The sequence below is a fragment of the Papio anubis genome, chromosome 9 (assembly GCF_008728515.1).
Source record: "Papio anubis isolate 15944 chromosome 9, Panubis1.0, whole genome shotgun sequence".
NCBI lineage: Eukaryota > Metazoa > Chordata > Mammalia > Primates > Cercopithecidae > Papio > Papio anubis.
Window position 1 is genome coordinate 127,357,236 of NC_044984.1, and position 22,932 is coordinate 127,380,167.

Here is a 22,932-nt window from a genome sequence, read left to right on the forward strand (position 1 = left end):
CTGGTTTCCTCAACTGAAGTCAAACCAATTGTCTTTTTAAAGTATTGGTGGGCCGGGCGCGGTGGCTCACGCCTGTAATCTTAGCACTTTGGGAGGCCGAGGCGGGCGGATTGCCTGAGCTCCGAAGTTCGAGACCAGCCTGGGCAACACGGTGAAACCCCGTCTCTACTAAAATACAAAAAATTAGCCGGGCGTGGCGGCGGGAGCCTGTAGTCCCAGCTACTCGAGAGGCTGAGGCAGCAGAATTGCTTGAACCTGGGAGGTAGAGGTTGCAGTGAGCCGAGATTGGGCCAGTATGCTCCAGCTTGGGGACCAGCCCAGGCCCCGTCTCAAAAAAAAAAAAAAAAAAAAAAAAGAGTATTGGTGGATTCGGTTTCCCTTCATGTTTCTCAGAAAACCGTGTGAGCCAGTTTGGCGTCACTGCGTCTCCAGGCGACAGGCACTTCCGGATGCGGGGCACCCTGGGAAGTTGAGTTCGCGGTGGCTCCGTCCTTCGCGCATGCGCATATGCACTCGTGGCAAAGCTTGCTGGCGGCCCTTTCTTCCTCTTTGTCCTTCGCTGCCACGTGAGAGCGGAGTGTGCTCGTGTGCAGTCCCCTACTCGTCCCGGCCCGTTCGGAGCCGCGCGGGAGCGCACAAAGGCCGGCGGCTCCGGCGCGTGCGCGGGGCGCGGGAACGGGCGGCGTCACGTGATCGCGGGGCCGCGGGCGCGCGTGCTCGAGCGCGACTCGGCGGCGGCGTCTTTTGTGAGTTCAGTGCGTTTAATGCGGGGCCGGCGCGGAGGGCTCCAGGGATGGCGGGGGAGGCGCGCGGGAGTGGCCGCGGAGGGCTTCGGCTTCAAGGTCCTGGACGTCCGCGCGCGGACTCGGGGCTGGGGCGGGGTGGGGCTGGGCCGGCTCGTGAAGGTGCCGTGGGCCGCGGAGCCGCGCGGGTTCTGGGCTGTGGGGCGGGCACGGCCTTTCCGGAGGCGCCGCTCCTGGGCGTCCTTTCAGGCGGGCGTGGAGGCGCCGGCGTGGGCCTCGGGTGCGTTCGGCCTGGACCGCGGGCCAGCCCCGTTGCCGAGCCGTGGCCCTGAGGCGCGGCTGCCCTGCTGGACCGCATCCGCCCGCAGCCTGGCTCTGCCGGTGTCGAAAGAGTCTCTTAAAGCGCTGGGCTCACAGGTGTGAGCCACCGTGCCTGGCCCTGTGTTTTTTAATGGTTACGTTTATTGACTGTTTCACAGTTTTTTAAATGACTTTTGTCTTTTGTATCGTGTGGCGACATCTCCCCTCAAATTATGCATATAATTCACCTGTGGTTTTTTTTTTTTTTTTTTAAAGACATTCTTAGGGTTTCCATTATTTTAAAATTTAATCCATCTGGAAGTAGTTGTATGAAATGGTTACCTTTATTTTCTTTCAAATATTCTCGTATTCATTAAATAATTTAGTTTTACTCATGGCTTTGAAGTGCGACATCTATTACATGCTGACTCTTGCATAGACAGTTCTGCTTTTTTCATCTGTATAACCTCTCTGAAGCCACTGTCAGATGTTATAATTATTGTAATTTATATGTATTACAGTAGGCCTGTTCACATTCATTATTTTGTATTTCCAAAAGCGTCCAGGCCAGGTGTGGTAGGGTATGCCTGTAGCCCCAGCTACTCTGTAGGCTGAGGTGGGAGGATCACTTGAGCCCAGGAGTTCAGGGCTGCAGTGAGCTATGGTTATGCCATTGCGCTTCAGCCTGGACAACACAGTAAGACCCTGTCTCAAAAAAAAAAAAAAAAGTGTTCAAACTGTTCTTGAACCTTTTTCCTTACACGTAAACTTCAGAATTTTGAGATTCTGAGTGGAGTTGAACGAGTTATATAAATCATTTGAGGTCAAATTATCTTCACAATATGAAGTCTTCCTATCCCAAAATAAAATCGAATTATAAATTTCTTTAATTCTATTTTTATAGTTTTCATTGGTGTTTTTAGTATGCTTCTTATGGGTCTTAATATTCCTACATATTTTATGACTTTTTTTCAATTATGAGTAGGATTTTATTTTTTCATTATTTTATATAAGTTGTTGATATCTTACAGAAATAAGGTTATTGACCTGGAAAGATGTTCTTCACATAATGGGAAAAAAACAAAAGCAGTTTTTAAATATGACCCTATGCTTCCATTTTATGAAAAATATCACAATAGTTTCCATCATCTCAAGAATGGTTACCTGTGGTGAGATCATAGATAATAGTTCTTATTTAGCTTGTGTACATTTTTTATGTTTTGCCATCATATTTTACTTTTATAATAATAATTATAGCTAATATATGTTTAGTGTGCCTGTGTGCCAGCTTCCGCTCTAAGATTTATGTATTATCACAATTTAAGGTATAAAGGAGTCATTTCTTGTATAACTGGGAGAAACTGCTGTGTGTTTCTGAGTTGGCACTGAAGTTTGAACCACAAAAAACAAGTTAAAGTGCTGCTTGTTAGTGTGGTACAGGGTTGAGGCAGGCCGTCCTTCATTTGTGTTTTTGTGGGAATTAGTGACTGAATGTGTGCATGGGAATAGGAGCTGACTCCAGGATTTATGTTGTGTGTTTGTACATGTAGATACGCACAAATGACGATATGACTTTAGTAGTACATGCTTTCAATGTAGCAGGATAGATAATTAACATTTGAATTTTGCTACTTACTAAATGTACAATCACAGGCACATTTTACGATCACTCATTGTCCCAGTTTTCTCTTTGTAAAACGGAGATTATGTTAAACACCTCATAGGGTTGTGCATAGGGTTGTGCGTAAGAGTTACATTTAAAATGCTTAGTATATTGTCTCACATATAGAAAGCACTGGAACGTTAGCTGTAACAGTTATTACAAGGCCCAAGTCGCTTTCCTTTTAATACCTCTTTTGTTTCTTAGACTCCCATTGTGAGGCCCACTTTATCCTCACCATTGTAGCAAATACAGAAATTGAGGCTTTGAAGGCAAGAAAGGAGGGGGAAAAAAACAATAACCGCAATAAGCATTAAATGTATTCAGTTTGTCAGTTAAAAGACAGACTGTTGGTTTGGATTTTTTTTTTTTGAGATGAAGTTTCACTTTTGTTGTCCCAGGCTGGAGTCCAGTGGCACAATCTCCACTCGCTGCAACCTCCACCTCCCAGGTTCAAGCAGCTCTCCTGCCTCAGCCTCCCAAGTAGCTGAGCTTACGGATAGACGCGTGCCACCACGCCCGGTTTATTTTTGTATTTTTAATAGAGACGAGGTTTCATCATGTTGGTCAGGCTGGTTTCGAACTCCTGACCTCAGGTGATCCATCCGCCTTGGCCTCCCAAAGTGCTGGGATTACAGGTGTGAGCCACCATGCCTGGCCAATTTGGATTTTTTTTTTTTTTTTTTTTAAACACCAATACATTTGAGCTCTGAGCTGCTTATAAGGGACAAAGATAATGATGCTGAGATTTTAAGTGTAGTTGAACAGATGATAACATACCAGGTAAATACCAAAAGAATGCTGAAGCCAGTTGTGGTGTTTTATGCCTATAATCCCAGCACTTTGCGGGGCTGAGGCGGGAGGGTCACTTGAGCCTAGGAATTCGAGACTATCCTGGGCAGCATAGTGAGATCCTGTCTCTACCAAAAAAAAAAAAAATACGAAAACAGTTAACTGGGCATGGAGGCACACAAACCTGTAGTCCCAGCTACTTGGGAGGCTGAGGCAGGAGGATCCCTTGAGCCCGGAGTTCAAGGTTGCAGTGAGCTATGATTGTGCCACTGCATGCCAGCCTGGGTGAGGGAGCAAGACCCTACCAAAGAAAAAAAAAGAAAGAATGCTGATGTTGCAGACTTCGTCTAAGATAAAATAGATTTTAAGGCAAAAAGCATTATTTGGGGTATGAAGCATTGTTACACAATGATGTTTTAAAACCTTCTATTTAACCATGACGCATCAAACAATATAGCCATAAGCATATAATCCAAACATCAGCAGAATTATAAGGAAAAACTGACTAATCTAGTCATATTGTGAGATTTTAACCCATTTCCTTCTGAAATGGATAGAATTGACAGACATAAGTTAAGGATATATTAATAGAAGATTTTAATAGGAAACTAGGCTCAGAATGGTGAAATTTGTTTTTGCCAAACGTCATCTAACTGGTAAAGGAAAAAAGTTGATTGAAACTCAAATCTGTTTTCATACAAATCGTATAAACTGTATTTTCCTAACAGCACCTGTTAGACTGACTTGCATTTCGGCGTTCACAGTGAATATTGAGTGAATCTCAGTTACTTTATTTCTGATATTTCCTTATCTGTTTGCAGAGACCTAGGCTTCCACTGTTCCATTTTACTATATTCTGTTTCCCTGAGAACCTGTTTCAGTTATATAGCAAGCATACCTCTGGCCTTAGATGATCATTAATTCCAAGTTCCTAGCAAGACAGAAAAAGATTTCATGTGCAGTGTGAATATACCAGTTGAAGTACATTTCTCCCAAAGTCCACAGATCCTGGTCCCTACAAATAAGCGTGCTCATGTGAGATAAAAAAGGAGTTGCTGGAACCAGGAATTCGTTCTCAGTGTAGAAGACCTAGCCAAGCCCTCTCTCCACAGTTTTGGGGCAGAAGCAGGAGAGACGCACAGTAGAACCCGTCTCAGCCTTGCTGATCATCTCGTACAGCAGCAGAGAATGACCATGTTACAGGTGAGTTGATTGTTTAGTTCTTATTTTCTCCCAGGGAATTAAAAGAGATGTGTAAGCCTTCCAGTGAAAAAGAAAAGTTTAAATAGTTAAGAAATCAGAGGAAAATAGCCTCAGAATAGATGATCAGGATTGGAACAAAATTGGCACAGTGATACATTAACTATTGGACCATGACAGGTTCTTAGGGTTGAGTATTTATAGCATATTTAAAGCCATAACATCTTACATAATTACTGCATTTGAGCTGCAAACTTTGTTTTCAAATTTTTGGCAGTCGTAATAGAGAAATGTGAGCTTTTATATGCTTTGCATGGTTTAAAGGTAATTGCCCATAGGAAGTAAATATTTCTTGGTTATCAGGTGTTCGTTTATTTTTCCTTGATGAAGTCTTATGAATGAGAGATATGCAGTAGTTCCTCCTTATCTGCAGTTTTGATTTTTGCAGTTTTAATTTCCTAATTTCCCATGGTTTGAAAATATTACATAGAAAATTTCAGAAATAAGCAATTTGTAAGTTTTGAATTGCTTCCTGTTCTGAGAAGCATGATGAACTCTTGCACCGTTCCACCCAGGACCTGCCTCATCCCTTGGTCCAGCAGATGCAAGCTGTATATGTTGCTTACCTGTCAGTCACTTGGGAGCCATCTGAGCTGTCAGATCAGCTCATGGTAATACGGTGCTTGTATTTTTGTAGCCCTTATTTTACTTAAAATGGCTTCCATACATAAAAGTAGTGATGCTAGTAATTCGGATATATCAAAGAGAAGCTCTAAGTGAAAAGGTGAAAGTTCTAAACATAACGAAAAAGGTAGGCTGAGGTTGCTAAGGTCTATGGTAAGAACAAATTTATTCATGAAATTATGAAGAAGGAAAAATAAATACATGCTAATTCTGCTGTCACACCTCACACTGCAGAAGTTATAGTTTCAGTGTGTGGTAACTTTTATTACACTATGTTGTTATAATTGTTCTATTTTATTATTGTTGTTATTTATTCTTTACGGTACCTAATTCATAAACTGAACTTCACCATAGGTATGTATGTGTAGGAAAATAGCATAGTCTTTATAGGGTTTGGTACTGTCTGGTTTCAGGCATCCACCGGGATCTTGGAACATCTCCTTTGTGGATAGGTGGGGGCTACTGTGGTGGGTAAATGTTCTCAAGAGAAATGCTAATAAATGCATGAACCTTATGGCATTTTTCATAGCATTCTTCAGAGTATGTCCCAAGGATAGAATGCCAGAGCAGGACTTCGTGACCATAATTATTTATTTTTTACCTTTTTAAACTGTAAGGCCTAATTTACATGCAGAAAAGTACATTTTAAAAAATACAGTTTAATGAATTATTGTCAGTGGAATATGCATGAAACCACCACTCAGGTCAAGAAATAGAATATTCTTAGCCCAGATGAGTCCCTTCATTGCCCTCTCCCAATTATCACAGCCTCTTCCTCCTGACAGAGGTAACCAGGATCCTTTTTGGTAACCATTTCCTGACTTTATAGTTCTGCTCCTCTCTGTGCATTCTTAAACACTATATTTGATTTTGTCTGCTGTAGGATATGCTCACTTCTGTCTTCTTTCACTTCACATTTTGTGACATTCACTACAATTGCAACTGCAGTCCTTCCTCCAATTGAGGTGGCTTCTTTATTTTTTATTTTTTTTGAGACAGAGTCTCACTCTGTCGCCAGGCTGGAGTGCAGTGGTGCAGTCTTGGCTCACCGCAACCTCTGCCTCCCGGGTTCAAGTGATTCTCCTGCCTCAGCCTCCCGAGTAGCTGGGACTACAGGCACCCGCCACCACACCCTGGTAACTTTTTCTGTTTTTAGCAGAGACGGGGTTTCACTGTGTTTGCCAGGATGATCTCGATCTCCTGACCTCGTGATCTGCCCGCCTTGGCCTCCCAAAGTGCTGGGATTACAGGCGTGAGCCACCGCGCCCGGCGAGGTGGCTTCTTGATGTCTAGTCAGTGTTCGCATTTCCAGTTCTCTCGTAACATTCAGAGGTTGGTGGTTGGTTGTTTGAATCAGAATCCCAGGAAGGTTCATACAATGCAGTTGGTTCATCTGTCTCTTCAATCTCCTTTAATCCGTTGGTTCTTACTTTTTTCTAGCCAAATTATTCGTTAAAGAAGCCAGGGTCATTTTTCTGTATAGTTTCCTACTGTGTGGATTTTGCCACTTGCAACAGTGTTGTTAATGTTTGTCACCTGTATTTGGTGGTGTTAATATGTTTGTCATCTGTATTTGCTATAAATAGGTAAATTTAGAGTTGTGCTGTCCAATACAGAAGCCACTGGCCACACAGGACTATTTAAATTTAAATTAATTAAAATTAAATCCCACAGTCACGCTCGCCACATTTCAAAATGCTCAGTAGCCACAAGTTAGAGATCCATGAATTGGATAGCGTAGTTAAAGAATATTTCCGTCATCACAGAAAGTTATGTTGGACAGATCTGATCTAGAGGGTTGGTCACATTCAAGTTTAGCTTTTTTGGGCAAGAATGCTTCAGAGGTTGTGGTATGTACTTCTTTCAGAAGACACATGTTTGCTTGTCTTCTGAAAGAAGTTTGCTTGTGGTAACATTTATTTTTTTGAAACGGAGTCTCACTCTGTCACCAGGCCGAGTGCAGTGGCACAATTTTGGCTCACTGCAACCTCTGCCTCCTGGGTTCAAGTGATTCTCCTGCCTCATCTTCCCGAATAGTTGGGACTACAGATGCACGCTCCCATGCCCAGCTAATTTTTTGTATTTTAGCGGAGACGGGGTTTCACTGTGTTGCCCAGGCTGGTTGCGAACTCCTGAGCTCAGACAATCCTCCTGCCTTGGGCTCCCAAAGTACTGGGATTACAGGTGTGAGCCACTGCACCCGGCCAGCATTTTTTAAATGATCATGGCATAGATGGATTATTTCATTGGGAGTTGCAAAATGGTGGCGTTACTTTGATCATTTCTTCTTGATCAATCTGTCAAGGCACAGGTTTCATCTTTTTGTCCCAAACCTGCCATTAGTCATTTCTACAGTAAATGGTATCTGAAATTTTGTTATTTGAAAGACTTTTCTTGCCAAAACATGGAAGTACGCTATATTTTGGCATATTGACTTTGTATACAGGAACTTCTTTTTTATTTTTATCTTTTATTTTTTTTTTAGGCAGAGTCTCACTCTGTCGCCCAGGCTGGAGTGCAGTGGCACAATCTCGGCTCACTGCAACCTCTGCCTCCCGGGTTCAAGCGATTCTCCTACCTCAGCCTCCTAAGTAGCTGGGACTACAGGTGTGCCACCGCACCCAGCTAATTTTTTTTTTTTTTTTTTTAAGTAGAGATGGGGGTTTCACCATATTGGCAGGCTGGTCTCAAACTCCTGACCTTGTGATCCACCCACCTCGGGCTCCCAAAATGCTGGGATTAAAGGCGTGTGCCACCACACCTGTCCAGGAACTTCTTAAGCTCACTTATTAGTTCTAATGATTTTTCTTTAGATTTGATTAGATTTTTCATATTAACAAAAACATCAGCAATAACTTTTTTTTCTTTTTATTTTAAGAGGTATGGTCTCACTCTGTCACCCAGGATAGAGTGCAGTGGCACAGTCGTAGTTCACTGCAGCCTTGAACTCCTGGACTCGAACATGCCTCCCACCTCAGCCTCCAAAGGAGATGGGACTGCAGGCACATACTACTAAGTCCAGCGAGTTTAAATTTTTTTTTTTTTTGGTAGTGACAGGTTCTCACTATATTGCCTAGGCTGGTCTGGAACTCTTGGCCTCAAACAGTTCTCCTGCCTCACCCTATCAAATAGTTGAAATTATAGGCATGAGCCAGCACACCTGGCCAGATCATTTTATTTAAATGTTTGGAAGAATCAGCACTAAAACTACATAGATCTTGCATGTTCTTTGAGGGAAAGTTTTAAATTGTGGGGTCAGTTTCTTTAACTGTTACAGGATTAATTCAGATTTTGTTTCTTCTTGTCACTTTGGGTTCATTGTTTTTCAAAGAATATAGCTATTGGCCGGGTGCGGTGGCTCACACCTGTAATCCCAGCACTTTGGGAGGCTGAGTAGAGTGGATCATGAGGTCAAGAGATTGAGACCATCCTGGCCAACATGGTGAAAGACCATGTCTACTAATAATACAAAAAGTTAGCTGGGCATGGTGGCGGGCGCCTGTAATCCCAGCTACTCGGGAGGCTGAGGCAGGAGAATGAACCCGGGAGACAGAGCTTGCAATGAGCCGAGATTGTGCCACACTGCACTCCAGCCTGGGCAACATAGCGAGACTCCGTCTCAAAAAAAAAAAAAAAAAAAAAAGGAATATAGCTATTTCATCTAAGTTGTCAAGTATGTTGGCACAAGTTTATAATATCTTTTTTTGTGTGTGTGGAGACGGAGTCTCGCTCTGTCGCCCAGGCTGGGGTGCAGTGGCCGGATCTCAGCTCACTGCAAGCTCCGCCTCCTGGGTTTACGCCATTCTGCTGCCCCAGCCTCCCAAGTAGCTGGGACTACAGGAGCCCACCACCTCGCCCGGCTAGTTTTTTGTATTTTTTAGTAGAGACGGGGTTTCACCGTGTTAGCCAGGATAGTCTCGATCTCCTGACCTCGTGATCTGCCCGTCTCGGCCTCCCAAAGTGCTGGGATTACAGGCTTGAGCCACTGTGCCCAGCCTATAATATCTTTTAACAGCCTTATTAAAGTATGACCTCAATAAGATCCTCCATTTTAATGTATAATTCAGTGATTTTTAAGTAAACTTATACCGTATAACCATCATCACAGTCTAGTTTTAGAAGATTTTCCTCACCCCAAAACAATCTTTGTGACATTTTTGGTCAATTCCTTTTCCCACGCGAGCCTAAGACAATAATTACTTTGCTTACTCTCAGCCAGGTGCAGTGGCTCACACCTGTAATCCCAGCACTTTGGGAAGCCGAGGTGGGTGGATCACCTGATGTCAGGAGTTCGAGACCAGCCTGGCCAACATCGTGAAACCTCGTCTCTACTAAAAATACAAAAATTAGTCAGGCGTGGTGGCAGGTGCCTGTAATCCCAGCTACTCAGGAGGCTGAGGCAGGAGAATTGCTTGAACCTGAGAGGTGGAGGTTGTAGTGAGCCAAGATCAGGCCACTGCACTCCAGCCTGGGTGACAGAATAAGACTGTGTCTGAAAAACAAACAAACAGAAATTAACTGGGTGTGGTGGCATGCACCTGTAGTCCCAGTTTCTCAGAAAGCTGAGGTGGGAGAATCACCTGAGCCTAGGAGGCAGAGGTTACAGCGAGCTATAATTGTGCCACTGCACTCCAGCCTGGGTGACAGAGCAAAACTCTGTCTCAAAAAAGAAAGAAAGAAATTTGCAGTTATCTGAATTGCTGTTCCCTTTAAGTGATGTGATTTTTTTTTCCTTCTAGCCATGTATGATGTGTCTGGGAGTGGATTTCCTCATGTTTATTGTCTGGCATTGACTGAACTTCTTGAATGTTTTGGTTTATATCTTTTGCCAGTTTTACAGAATATTCAGCTATCATTTCTTGAGACTTTATTTTCACCATGCTCTTTCTTTTCTCTTTCTGGGACTCTATGACACTCACGTTAGATTCTTTGGTATTATTTGATAGTGTCCTGAGCTCTGTTCATTTTTAAGTCATTTTCTCTCTGTTCAAAACTGACAGTTTCTGTAGATCTGTCTTCAAATTCTTTGACTCCTTTTAAAGCGTATCGTGTGCTATTAGGGTCAAATTTATTTTTTGATTTTCCGGTGGCATTCTAGATTTTTAAAAGATGCGTGCTTGTGTTTTCTTTTTATCTCAGGAGACTTTGAGACAGAAATCCATCTTGATCCAAAATCTAGTCACCTTTCTAAAATCTGTTTGGTTCTATCATCCCCTTTCTTGTAAGGTGTTTCATGGCTAACTTGGCAACAAGAAAGTGTCCTAGCTAAACTAACCACTTTCTGCCCCAGCCCCCACCGTGGCCTTTAATCTCATCACTATCCCATTCCCTATTATCCTGTCAGACTGATGTTTTTGTATCTCCTCAGTCCTCACAGTTTTTTGTTTTTGTTTTTGTTTTGTAAATCAAAGCTGCTTCTCCCAGAACGCCTTTGCCTCCTCTTTTTTTGTGGAAAACAACTAATTTTCTAAAACCCATTTCAATTTTACCTTTTGCATAGAGCCTAACTTTACACTCAAATAGAGTGAAGCGCTCCCTGCTTTTTATCCGCACTGTACTCTCCTTTATTTCTTAGTTATTATAAATTTATTTTATTTGTAAGTGCATGTTTGCAGCCCTCTGTAAGACAATGTGACTTTTGAAAGTATTATTTTGTTATCTTCCTTCTTGGTATTTTTGTGTATTGGTTTGTTTTTGAGATGGGGTCTCACTCTGTCACCCAAGCTGCGGTGCAGTGGTGCAGTCACAGCTCACTGAAGCCCCGACCTCCCAGGTCAAGCAGTCTTCCCACCTCAGCCTCCCAAGTAACTGGGACTACTGGCATGTACCACCATATCCAGCTAATATTTATATATATATTTTTTGTGAATACAAGATCTCACTATATTACTCAGTTTGGTCTCAAACTTTTGGGCTCAAGTGATCCTCCCGTGTTGGCCTCCCAAAGTGCTGGGATTATAGTTGTGAGCCCCCTTGCCTGTCCTATTTTCTTTCTTTTGCTACTACCTCTTCCAGTGCCACATTTGAGGTTCAGTAAATATTTTATTGGTGGTTCGGGGGTTTAAAGTCACCTATTCCAGTTTGCGTGTCTTCTGTGAAGTCGTCAGAATCAAAATGGAGTCACTAGTGTGAATTTTTTTTTTTTTAACCCTGACAGGTAGAGCTGGGGAAGCCTGTGAAAAGAGTGTTCTCACACTTCATGCCTGATAAAAATTATCACAAAAGACTGCAAAAGCCACAGCCTTGTACAAAGGCCATTGAAGCCTTACACAAAAATACTTTTATTGGGACATCTGCCCAGCAGCTGCCTGTCCAGCTTTGGACTGGTGTCACCCTTATTATTGATCTTTGTAGCCAGGGAGAACTGTTTCAGAACAATTACGTGATGCACCTCTTTTTTTTTTTTTTTTTTTTTGAGACGGAGTCTCGCTCTGTCCCCCAGGCTGGAGCGCAATGGCTGGATCTCAGCTCACTGCAAGCTCCGCCTCCCGGGTTCACGCCATTCTCCTGCCTCAGCCTCCCGAGTAGCTGGGACTACAGGCGCTGCCACCTCGCCCGGCTATTTTTTTGTATTTTTTTTAGTAGAGACGGGGTTTCACCGTGTTAGCCAGGATGGTCTCGATCTCCTGACCTCGTGATCCGCCCGTCTCGGCCTCCCAAAGTGCTGGGATTACAGGCTTGAGCCACCGCGCCCGGCCACACCTCATTTTTTTCGTTTAGGAACTTTCGTCTTTCTTCCCATCCAAGTAATAACCAGGCCCGACCCTGCTTAGCTTCCGAGACCGGGCGCGTTGAGGGTGGTATGACTGTAGACACCTTTGTCTTTCTTTACTTCCCTGAATACACATGTAGTTTACTGTGGCCCGTGTCTTCCCATGGCAGTACTCTGTTCCCAAATAAACATCATTTTCTTCTGGAGAGCCTCTCTCTCTGTTCTTCAGGTTAACAGTTGTATAAATGGAAGGATGGAAGAATGCACAATGACATTTTATCACACAAAATATGCAAAGGTAGGGACATGGCATTTTGTATAACTTGTTATGAGAATAAAGTGCTCAAACTCCAATATTTTTTTCTCACATCATACAGTGTTAACTGCTTCAGGTTTACTAGCATTGTGCTCTTACAGGAGTCATTCTCATTTGATGATTTATCTGTGGACTTCACCCAAAAAGAGTGGCAGCTCCTGGATCCCTCTCAGAAGAATTTATACAAGGATGTGATGTTGGAGAACTATAGCAGCCTAGTGTCACTGGGTAATAAAAGCTTTCTTGAGTATCTCGGACCATGCCCAATGCATTGCCTTTTATTTTTAGTTGCTAGGAAGTTTCAGAAGCCTGTAGTTAGGCTTCTGAAATTTTTAATGATTTTAGACCTGAAATTTAGATCACAGTTGCTTGGACTATGACACCAAGAAAGTATTTGGGTTTCACCTTTCAATAATGAAGTCGTAAGTTTGTTATGCAGCCTCTGAAACTTAAGTAGTAATAGTTTGAGTAATAGTTTGAGCAGTAGTGGTAGCACCTAATGCATGTAACTTACTGTATACCACATCTTATACCACATGCTTTACATATATCAACTCATTTAATCATCAGAGATTATGTGGCTAGTACCGTTATCCATTTTTCCTGATGAGAAAATCAAGGCCAAGAGAGGTTAAGTAACTTTCCCAAGAACTAACAACTATTAAATTAAAGAGCCTGGATGTAAACCCAGGCTTGCTGGCTCCAGAGCCTCTGAAGTGTTCAGTGGCTTTGTACTAGACCCTATTAGCCACCAGGGAGACTGTTACTGTAACTTTGAGAATTACTTACTCTGTTGAAGTACAGCTTTATCAGGCCAACTGTGATGTGAAACCTTGCTCATCTTCAGAGGCCCTAAACCCCAAGCATTTGGGCCCAAGGCCTTTGTAATTTTTCCCTTAACAGGGTATGAAGTTATGAAACCAGATGTCATCTTCAAATTGGAGCAAGGAGAAGAGCCATGGGTAGGAGATGGAGAAATTCCAAGTTCAGATTCTCCAGGTGAGTGCGTGAGAACCAGGCAGATGGGAGAAAGCGGAAGTCCCGTGTCATCTGCTCACTGATGGGTTGGCCTCTCTGAAATGTGCTTCAGGGATCTCTTTCCAAAATCTCTAAACCTTCGGTGGTACCTCAGAACAACTGACATTAGCTACTCAAGTAAGTCACATTTAGACGTAGCTTCTTTATAGCTTAAAATGAAATGTGTCCTGCTTATCTTGGCCATGATGTTATTCTCTGTGACATCTAGGACCTTGACTTCTTGTTTGGTATTCTGTCCTCACATGTTTAATCCCTTTCAGTCCCTCCTTCCCCTGTGGTCAAAGACACCTCCGTTTGTCCATTGAAGCATCTCGATTTTGTCTTCAATTTGGGTATCTCTGATGCCCAAAAGACCACCCTCCAAAGCCCCAGTCTGTTCAGTCTCATTATATTAGAAAATGGAGCCATTATTTCTCCCAATTTATCCTTATCCTCCCTTTTAAATTAGGTTCCTTTGTGTTTTTTTTCCTACAGATTAGACACCATGAAGTATATGAATAATCCCTTTCCTTTTTTTTCTTTTTTTTTTTTTTTGAGACGGAGTCTCGTTAATGTCACCCAGACTGGAGTGCAATGGTGCGATCTCAGCTCACTACTCCACCTCCTGGGTTCAAGCGATTCTCCTGCCTCAGCCTTCCCAGCAGCTGGGACTACAGGCACATGCCACCATGCCTGGCCAATTTTTTTTTATTTTTAGTGGAGACGGGGTTTCACCATGTTGGTCAGGCTGGTCTCAAACTCCTGACCTCATGATTCGCCTGCTTCAGCCTCCAAAGTGCTGGGATTACAGGTGTAAACCACTGCACATGGCCGAATAACGCCTTCCAACCATCCTTTCATGTTGTTTTAAATTTTTTTTCTGTTGGGAAAGTATCTTTTTAAAGCCTTCCTTCCTCAACTTCCACTTAAAACTAGGTCCGTGATGTCTCATTTTTGAAGTTGTCAAATTGCTAGATAGATCCAGATTTTAATATTTTACAAGCTACCTTAATGATGCCACCATATTTTATTTCCTAAAGCTTCCCACACTACTCTAATCAGTTGAACCTCTTTACTCATTATCTGCTTTGTGACATTGACTTACTTCAGGTTCCCTCCAAAGCAGACCCTCAGATACTTATGTGAGTGTAAGAACTTATTGGGGACGTGGTCCCCACAAATGTAGTGAGAGAATGGACAAGTCAGACCATGGAAGTGCTGGGGGCATTAATGCCAGTGAAGGGTGGGCTGACGCTCTGACTACTGCTGTGGGTGGTGGATGCTCAGTTCTGCTGAGTGCCTCTGAGGCACTGTGAGAATATTCCTCAGTCTTGACACTCTGAGGTACCAGGAAACCCAGGTATTTATGTACTAACTCCCATCTCTCATCTTGAGGTTTCCTCTGCCACAGTAAGTATCCAGAATGTCCAGGGTCCCTGCATACAGACTAGTCTTGTGCTTTCAGCTCGAGAAGGTTCTTGGGTAGAGAGTCGTGAGTGCCTCCGGTAGGAATCTGGTCAACGTATGGGTGAGGCGGTGGCAGCATCTGCTACAGACTTGTAACCTTTGCTTTCAAGGACCTCCATAGTATGACACTATTGCTGCCTGTTCAGTTATTTCTTCCTTCCCCCCATTCATGGTCAGTTCCATTTAAACATTTCTCAAGTGTTTTCAGATATGTAATGTCTTGAACTTTTGAGGGTATTATACTAGTGACCTAGAAATTCTTAATCCTTTCCATAGGAACCTGGTTTTCACTGCATTCATATTTATGAAATGTTCCTTGACTACCCCAGCCTAAATTTTTCTCAGCTTTTGCTGAAGTCCCATCTGTCACCTGATCATAGTATGTATAATATTTTTTAGAACGTTGGTCCCTGAGCTTTGTTTGCACACATGGATGCAGGGGCTTATAATTAGATGTCTTCACTTTAGTTATAGAACATGTAATATTTGATAAATTTCTTTCCAAAAGCCTTGTGTTTGTTTTTATAGACAGGGTCTTGGTCTGTTGCCCAGGTTGCAGTGTGGTGGCATGATCATAGGTCACTGCAGCCTCAAATTCCTGGGCTAAAGTGATCCTCTTGCTTCAGCCTCCTAAGTAGATGGGGCTACAGGTGTGTGCCACCATGCCTGGTTTTTTGTTTTGTTTTGTTTTGTTTTTTGTTTTTTTGTTTTGTTTTATGTGGTAAGACTGGGATTTGTAATTTGAGAAACTTCTTGTCGTTTTTATGTGCCCTTTTTAGTTGAGATCCACTCACCCAGTGGGGTTAATCCTTTACTGAAAAGGATTACAAAGACAGACCAGAAAATAAGTTCCAGAAACATAGGAGTTAAGAAGATGAGACATTTGTGTTCTTTTTAAAAAAAAATTCAGCACGTAAACACTGAACATTTGTTTTATTGCAAGGCAGTGGAGAGCTAATTATCAAGATTACACAAATGGGGACTGCGTGTCAGGGTCTCCAAGGTCCCCCCATGTTCAGAGTCACTAGAAGGACTCACTGTACTCAGCATATTTGTACTTATGACTAAGATTTATTACAGTGACACTATAAGGACACAGCTGGATCACAAGTGAAAAAGGCACAGGCAGAGTCTGAAAGAACCCATTTGCAGGCGTCCTAAGCTCCCTCCTTCCCATAAGGGTCAAAGTTTACTATCCCCCTGCAGCAAAAATATAGTAACACGTGTGTTTGATGTTTCTGCCCAGGAAAGACCATTAGAGATAAGTGCCCAAGGTCTTTACTGGGAGCTGGTCCTATAGGTATTCTCTGCCTAACATGTGCTGATCATACTGTTTGTATACAGTCTCAGCATAGTAATTATCAGTTAGGAAATAGTAGGGACATTCCTGAAACCCATGTTCTCAGATGCCAGCCGAGGGCCAATCTTGCAAACAGGACTTTCTATGGATGGTAGTTTCGGGCCTGAAGCTCTTTTCTACGCAGACTACTTCAGAGAAAATAGAATATTTATTGACTTCTTTTATTTTTAAGTTATTGTGCTAGGTACTGTGGGTATAATAGAGCATTAGAGATACATATTTCCTGCTGACATAGTGTTTACTTGCTAGAGGACAAAAAAAGAACAGGGTAGTAAGTAAGCAGGAAAAAATTCAGATCTTGCTAAGTGTTATTACAGAAATAAATTAGATGAGACAATGGGTTAGTCTGCTCAGTCTGCCATAACAAAATATCATATTCTGGGGAGCTTAAACAACAGAAATTGGTTTTCCAGTTTTGGAGATGGAAAGTCCAAGGTCAAGGTACCAGCATGGTTGTTTTCTGGGGAGGGCTCTCTTCCTGCCTTGTGAAGAGCCACCCTCTCACTATGTGTTCACATGGCCTTTCCCCAGTGTGTACATGGAGAGAGAGAAAGAGATAGATAGATACAGATGGATCTCTTGTGAGGTTTCTTTTTTCTTTTTCCTTTTTCGAGACAAGGTCTCACTCACCCAGCCTGGAGTGCAGTGGCACAATCATGGGTCACTGCAGCCTTGACCTCCTGGGCTCAAGTGATCCTCCCAAGCATCTGGGACTACAGGTGTGCACCACCACACCTAGCTAATTAAAAACAGGTTTGTTTTTTTTTTTTGTACAGACACAGTTTCACTGTGTTGCCCAGGCTGCTCTCAAACTCTGGGGCTCAAGTAATCTGTCTGCCTCAGCCTCCCAAAGTGCTGAGATTACAGAGGTGGGCCACTGTGCCTGGCCTCATATCTATTTTTGTAAAGATGATAACCCTGTTTGATCAGGGTCCTCCCCTTATGACCTCATTTAATCTTATTTCCTTAGAGGTCCTATCTCCAAATACAGCCGTTCTGGAAGTTCTTCTTCAGTGTACACTTTTTGAGGAGATACATTTAGTCCATAACAGAGAAAGACATGGGAAAACTAACTGTAGACATGAAAGATGTGAAATGAGCATGGGGAAGAGTGTCTCCAAAAGGAATGACAAATAAGAATATGTTAAGTCAGAAAATGGTTTAGTTACTTTTAGAAACATAATGGAAGCCCATGTGGCTGAGGTCAGTATGCCCGAGAGATGCAGATAAGTTGGAGAGAGTATGGGAACTAGATCATATCTCAACTTGTAGGCAACACAATGGAGTTATAAGCGAGTCAGGAAATTTTGAAAAGTAAAATCTGATTTAGAATTGTGAAAGTTTATTCTCACTGCCAAGTAGAAAATGTAATTGGAAGCAGGGAAACCAATTAGCAGGGTATTTCATTGAGATAATGTGATAGTTTAGAATACAGCAGAGAAAGTGATGGAGAGAGTGGGACTATTTGGGATATACCACAAATGACCAAATATAAGGCAATTACATTTTTCTAATAGGAAAAAAAATAGGCCGGGCGTGGTGGCTCAAGCCTGTAATCCCAGCACTTTGGGAGGCCGAGACGGGTGGATCACAAGGTCAGGAGATTGAGACCATCCTGGCTAATCCGGTGAAACCCCGTCTCTACTAAAAAATACAAAAAACTAGCCGGGTGAGGTGGCGGGCGCCTGTAGTCCCAGCTACTCCGGAGGCTGAGGCAGGAGAATGGCGTAAACCCGGGAGGCGGGGCTTGCAGTGAGCTGAGATCCGGCCACTGCACTCCAGCCTGGGCGACAGAGCGAGTCTCAAAAAAAAAAAAAAATAAAGATGGGGGAAGGCAGATGTAAATTTAAAACACATACTTAAGTATTAATAGTTCAATAATTTGATAACATTTAAAATAACATGAATGTAAGTTTAATTTATAAATGTTTTATTTTCTGCACCCATATTTTCTGATACCATTTTATCGAAACTTCACATACATCTCAAAATTAATATGTTAGGCCTAACACAGTGTCAATTGTGGGGGCCTGCACCTGTAATCCCAGCAACTTGGGAAGCTGAAGTGGAAGGACTACTTGAGCCTAGGAGTTTGAAACCAGCCTGAGCAACATGGTGAGATCCCATCCCTACAAAAAATTCTAAAAATTATCTTGAGCATGGTGGCATGCACCTGTAGTCCCAGCTACTCAGGAGGCTTAGTTGGGAGGATCAGTTGAGCCCAGGAGTTCAAGGCTGCAGTGAGCTATAATTGCACCACTAAACTCCAGCCTGAGTGACAGGGCAAGACCCTGTCTCAAAAAACAGAATTAATATATTTATAGTGGAGTCTTGATTTGAACCCATGTATTTCTCCCTCAGTTTTCCTTAATGCATTAACACCATAATCTACCAAATTGTTCAAACTCCAAACCTAAGGGTAATTCTAGATTCTCTTTTTTCCTTTATTTTCTCCATACCAAATACATCAGCAAATCTTATTGATTCTACCTCCACCATATAATTCTACAAATATATTACCTTCAGTTGACATTTAAATTTGTAGAATGTTTTCACATTACTGATTATCTTTCTTACCTCTAGGTACAACCTCACAAAAAATTTGAAATATAGATTTTTGTTGAAAAATGGGCCCAGCATGTTGACTCATGCCTGAAACCCCAACACTCTGGGAGAGACCAAGTCTCTTACTGGTTTGGGAGGCTAAAGTGGGAGAATTGCTCGAGCCCAGGAGTTCAAGAGCAGCCTGAACAACATAGGGAGACCCCATCTCTACAAGAACAACAAAATTAGCCAGCCATGGTGGTTGCACACCTGTGTATTCTGGCTACTTGGGAGGCTTATGTAGGAGGATCTCTTGAGCCTCGAGGTTGAGGCTGCATCACAACACTACACTTCAATCTGGTCAACAGAGCAAGACCCTGTCTCAAAAAATACATATTTTGAAGTTCACTTATAATAGTATAAATGGTTATATCATGAGGATAATGGAAATAGAGCTATATAACAACTGACTGTCAAACTGTCAGATTATTTTTAGAATGGGAACTTGGGTCTTGGGATAGTTTTAGTGAAAGTACACATGGATTTTAAAGTTCTGTGCCTGAATAGTTTAGATGAAAGATGATATGGTTTGGAAAATGTGTTGCGTAAGTGGCTTTCTTAATAGCAACGTGAAGATGCATGTGGCAAGCTTAAATAAAACTTTAGAATGAGAACCAATATGCAAAATATTTCTCATTCTTTAAGCTTGAAATGACTACCTAATTTTTCTTTCAAATATGTTCATTTTCTTCTTAGTATTTATTACAGTGTATAGTTTTGTTGTTTTAAAAATATTATTTCTTTATCTTTTCCATTACAATGTAAATTTTATAATAACAGGAGCTTATTTTTTCTTTTGTGTCTCTGTACCTCACACACTACCTGGGCATAGTATATACTCAGAAAGTATTGAGTGAATTAATTACTCAAAACATTGGGTCAAAGCTTCTTCCAATCTTTTTCCTTTGCTTTTCATTGCTTTTCATGTGTTTTTTACATTCTTCATTTAATAAACATATTTGTCAACAACCAAAGGTGACTTAATCTCCAGGCAGTTTCCTGTTTCTGTTTTGAGTAGTTCCTTGCAATACCTAGAAGATTGTTATTATACTTGGGACTTACTTCAGACTAGGAAACTAAGCCTTAAAAGCAGCCAACCCCTCAACATAGCATTTCTAGTTTTTTTTTTTTTTTTTAGAAAGCACAACCAAACATTTTTTTTTTTTCCTTTATAGAAGTCTGGAATGTAAATGGTAACATGATGTGGCACCAGGATAACCAAGACAAGCTTAAAATTATAAAAAGAGGTCATGAATGTGATGCATTTGGAAAAAATTTCAATCTGAACATGAACTTTGTTCCTTTAAGGAAATCAAACAACGAAGGTGACTTAGATGGATTGATTTTAAAACATCATTTAGATTTGCTTATTCCAAAAGGAGATTATGGAAAAGCAGAATCAGATGACTTTAATGTGTTTGATAATTTTTTTCTCCATTCCAAGCCTGAGGATACTGATACCTGGTTAAAGTACTATGACTGTGATAAATATAAAGAGAGCTATAAAAAGTCACAGATTATCATATATCATAGAAATCGTTTAGGGGAGAAACTCTATGAATGCAGTGAATGTAGGAAGCGCTTCAGTAAGAAACCAAGTCTCATTAAACATCAAAGCAGACATATAAGAGACATAGCCTTTGGCTGTGGTAATTGTGGCAAAACCTTTCCCCAGAAGTCTCAGTTTATTACACATCACAGAACTCATACAGGAGAAAAACCTTATAATTGTAGCCAGTGTGGGAAAGCCTTCTCCCAAAAGTCACAGCTCACATCCCATCAGCGGACACATACAGGAGAGAAACCGTATGAGTGTGGCGAATGTGGGAAAGCCTTCTCCCGGAAGTCACATCTCATATCGCATTGGAGAACACACACAGGAGAGAAACCCTATGGATGCAGTGAATGTGGGAGGGCCTTTAGTGAAAAGTCCAATCTCATTAACCATCAGAGAATTCATACCGGTGAGAAACCTTTTGAATGCAGGGAGTGTGGGAAAGCCTTCAGCAGGAAGTCACAACTCGTTACACATCACAGAACTCACACAGGAACAAAACCCTTTGGATGTAGTGACTGTAGAAAAGCTTTCTTTGAGAAGTCAGAGCTTATTAGACATCAGACAATTCATACTGGAGAGAAACCCTATGAATGCAGCGAGTGTAGGAAAGCATTTAGAGAGAGGTCCAGTCTCATTAATCATCAGAGAACCCACACAGGAGAGAAACCTCATGGATGCATTCAGTGTGGGAAGGCCTTCTCCCAGAAGTCACATCTCATATCGCATCAGATGACACACACAGGAGAAAAACCCTTTATATGCAGTAAATGTGGGAAAGCCTTCAGCAGGAAATCACAGCTCGTTAGACATCAGAGAACTCATACGGGAGAAAAACCGTATGAATGCAGTGAGTGTGGGAAAGCTTTCAGTGAAAAATTAAGTCTCACTAATCATCAGAGAATTCATACAGGAGAGAAACCATATGTATGCAGTGAATGCGGGAAAGCCTTTTGTCAGAAGTCACATCTCATATCACATCAGAGGACACATACAGGGGAGAAACCCTATGAATGCACTGAATGTGGGAAGGCCTTTGGTGAGAAGTCAAGTCTTGCAACTCATCAGAGAACTCATACTGGAGAAAAACCGTATGAATGCAGGGACTGTGAAAAAGCTTTCTCCCAGAAATCACAGCTAAATACCCATCAGAGAATTCACACTGGAGAGAAACCCTATGAATGCAGTCTTTGTAGGAAAGCTTTTTTTGAGAAGTCAGAGCTAATTAGACATCTGAGAACTCATACAGGAGAAAAACCTTACGAATGCAATGAATGTAGAAAAGCCTTCAGGGAGAAGTCAAGTCTCATCAATCATCAGAGAATACATACAGGAGAGAAGCCTTTTGAATGCAGTGAGTGTGGGAAAGCTTTCTCTCGGAAGTCCCACCTTATACCACATCAAAGGACACATACAGGTGAGAAACCCTACGGATGCAGTGAATGTAGGAAGGCCTTCTCTCAGAAATCACAGCTGGTTAATCATCAGAGAATTCATACAGGAGAGAAGCCTTATCAATGCATTGAATGTGGGAAAGCTTTCTCACAGAAGTCACAGCTCATCAATCATCAGAGAACTCATACAGTAAAAAAATCCTAGAAATACAGTTAATAGTAGTCTTTGACAGATCATCTTGGACTTCAGAAAATGCAATTATGATAACATTTTTAGACAGTCACATTGTGTTATGTGTCTGCACTCCTTGAGGGTGAGAACTCTAAATGAGATGGTGTATGGAAAGCTGATCTTAATTCATAGAGTGAACCTATGAATGCAGTGCATCTCAACAACTTTTCAAACCATAGTGAAGCCTTACAGAGTAGAACATTCACAACAAAGAAGAATCGTGTGAATATCAAAAAGCCTTCCAGAAGTCAAGTCTCCTAAGCTATTAGACATATTCCCACTGGAGATGAGGGAAAACCCCATGAATGCAGGAAATGAGGCTATATTTTTAAGAAATGACAGTTCATTGTACATAAGGAAATGCCCTTAGGAATGAGGTTCTATGAAAGTACTAAATATGGGATAGTGCAACAAGTAACCAAACTATTTTGTATTTTGGAGAATTCATATTATGGAGAATCTAACAATTTAAAGACACTGGGAACACTTGCCCCTCAGTATAGTACTGTCAAGGGAAGCCATACACTTTTTGTAGACGTGGGTACCAAAAATACCCAATTCTAAGTGGTTGACAGTTGTTCACTTTGAAGTGTGAAGTTTTAAAAATATGTGAATAAAATTATGTGAATAAATTGGCCATTGAAACATCTAAGAAATTTCTTAGTGGTATTTGTGGCTTATCTTCTAGTGTCACATATGTTTTGCGTTTTGAACTGACATATAATTTAATTGGGATTATGAAATGCATATGCCTTATAGTGCCTCTGATGTCTGTGAAGACACACTACACACCACTGGTTTTTATTTTTTAACAATAATATAGAGAATGGAAAGTCATGTAACATGGCTACATTAATAAGTACCTTGAATGATAACCCATTTCTTTTTCCTTATTA

General features: G+C 41.7%; 1 protein-coding gene across 4 annotated transcripts; it reads left to right on the forward strand.

Moving 5' to 3' along the window:
- The first annotated feature begins 512 nt into the window (after window positions 1–512).
- ZNF84 (zinc finger protein 84) lies at window positions 513–22,688 on the forward strand. Of its 4 annotated transcripts, none has more exons than XM_021923204.2 (6): window positions 526–746; window positions 4,494–4,698; window positions 12,321–12,389; window positions 12,509–12,635; window positions 13,311–13,406; window positions 20,031–22,688. In XM_021923204.2, exons 2-6 carry the CDS (start codon window positions 4,684–4,686, stop codon window positions 22,007–22,009), a joined length of 2,286 nt encoding a protein of 761 aa, XP_021778896.1. In that variant the 5' UTR covers window positions 526–746; window positions 4,494–4,683; the 3' UTR covers window positions 22,010–22,688. The 4 variants fall into 4 exon arrangements, with proteins under 4 accessions (XP_003907469.1, XP_021778896.1, XP_021778897.1 ...); XM_021923205.2 differs by lacking the exon at window positions 526–746 and adding an exon at window positions 781–842; XM_003907420.4 differs by lacking the exon at window positions 12,321–12,389 and having other exon boundaries at window positions 513–746.
- The last annotated feature ends 244 nt before the right edge of the window (window positions 22,689–22,932 follow it).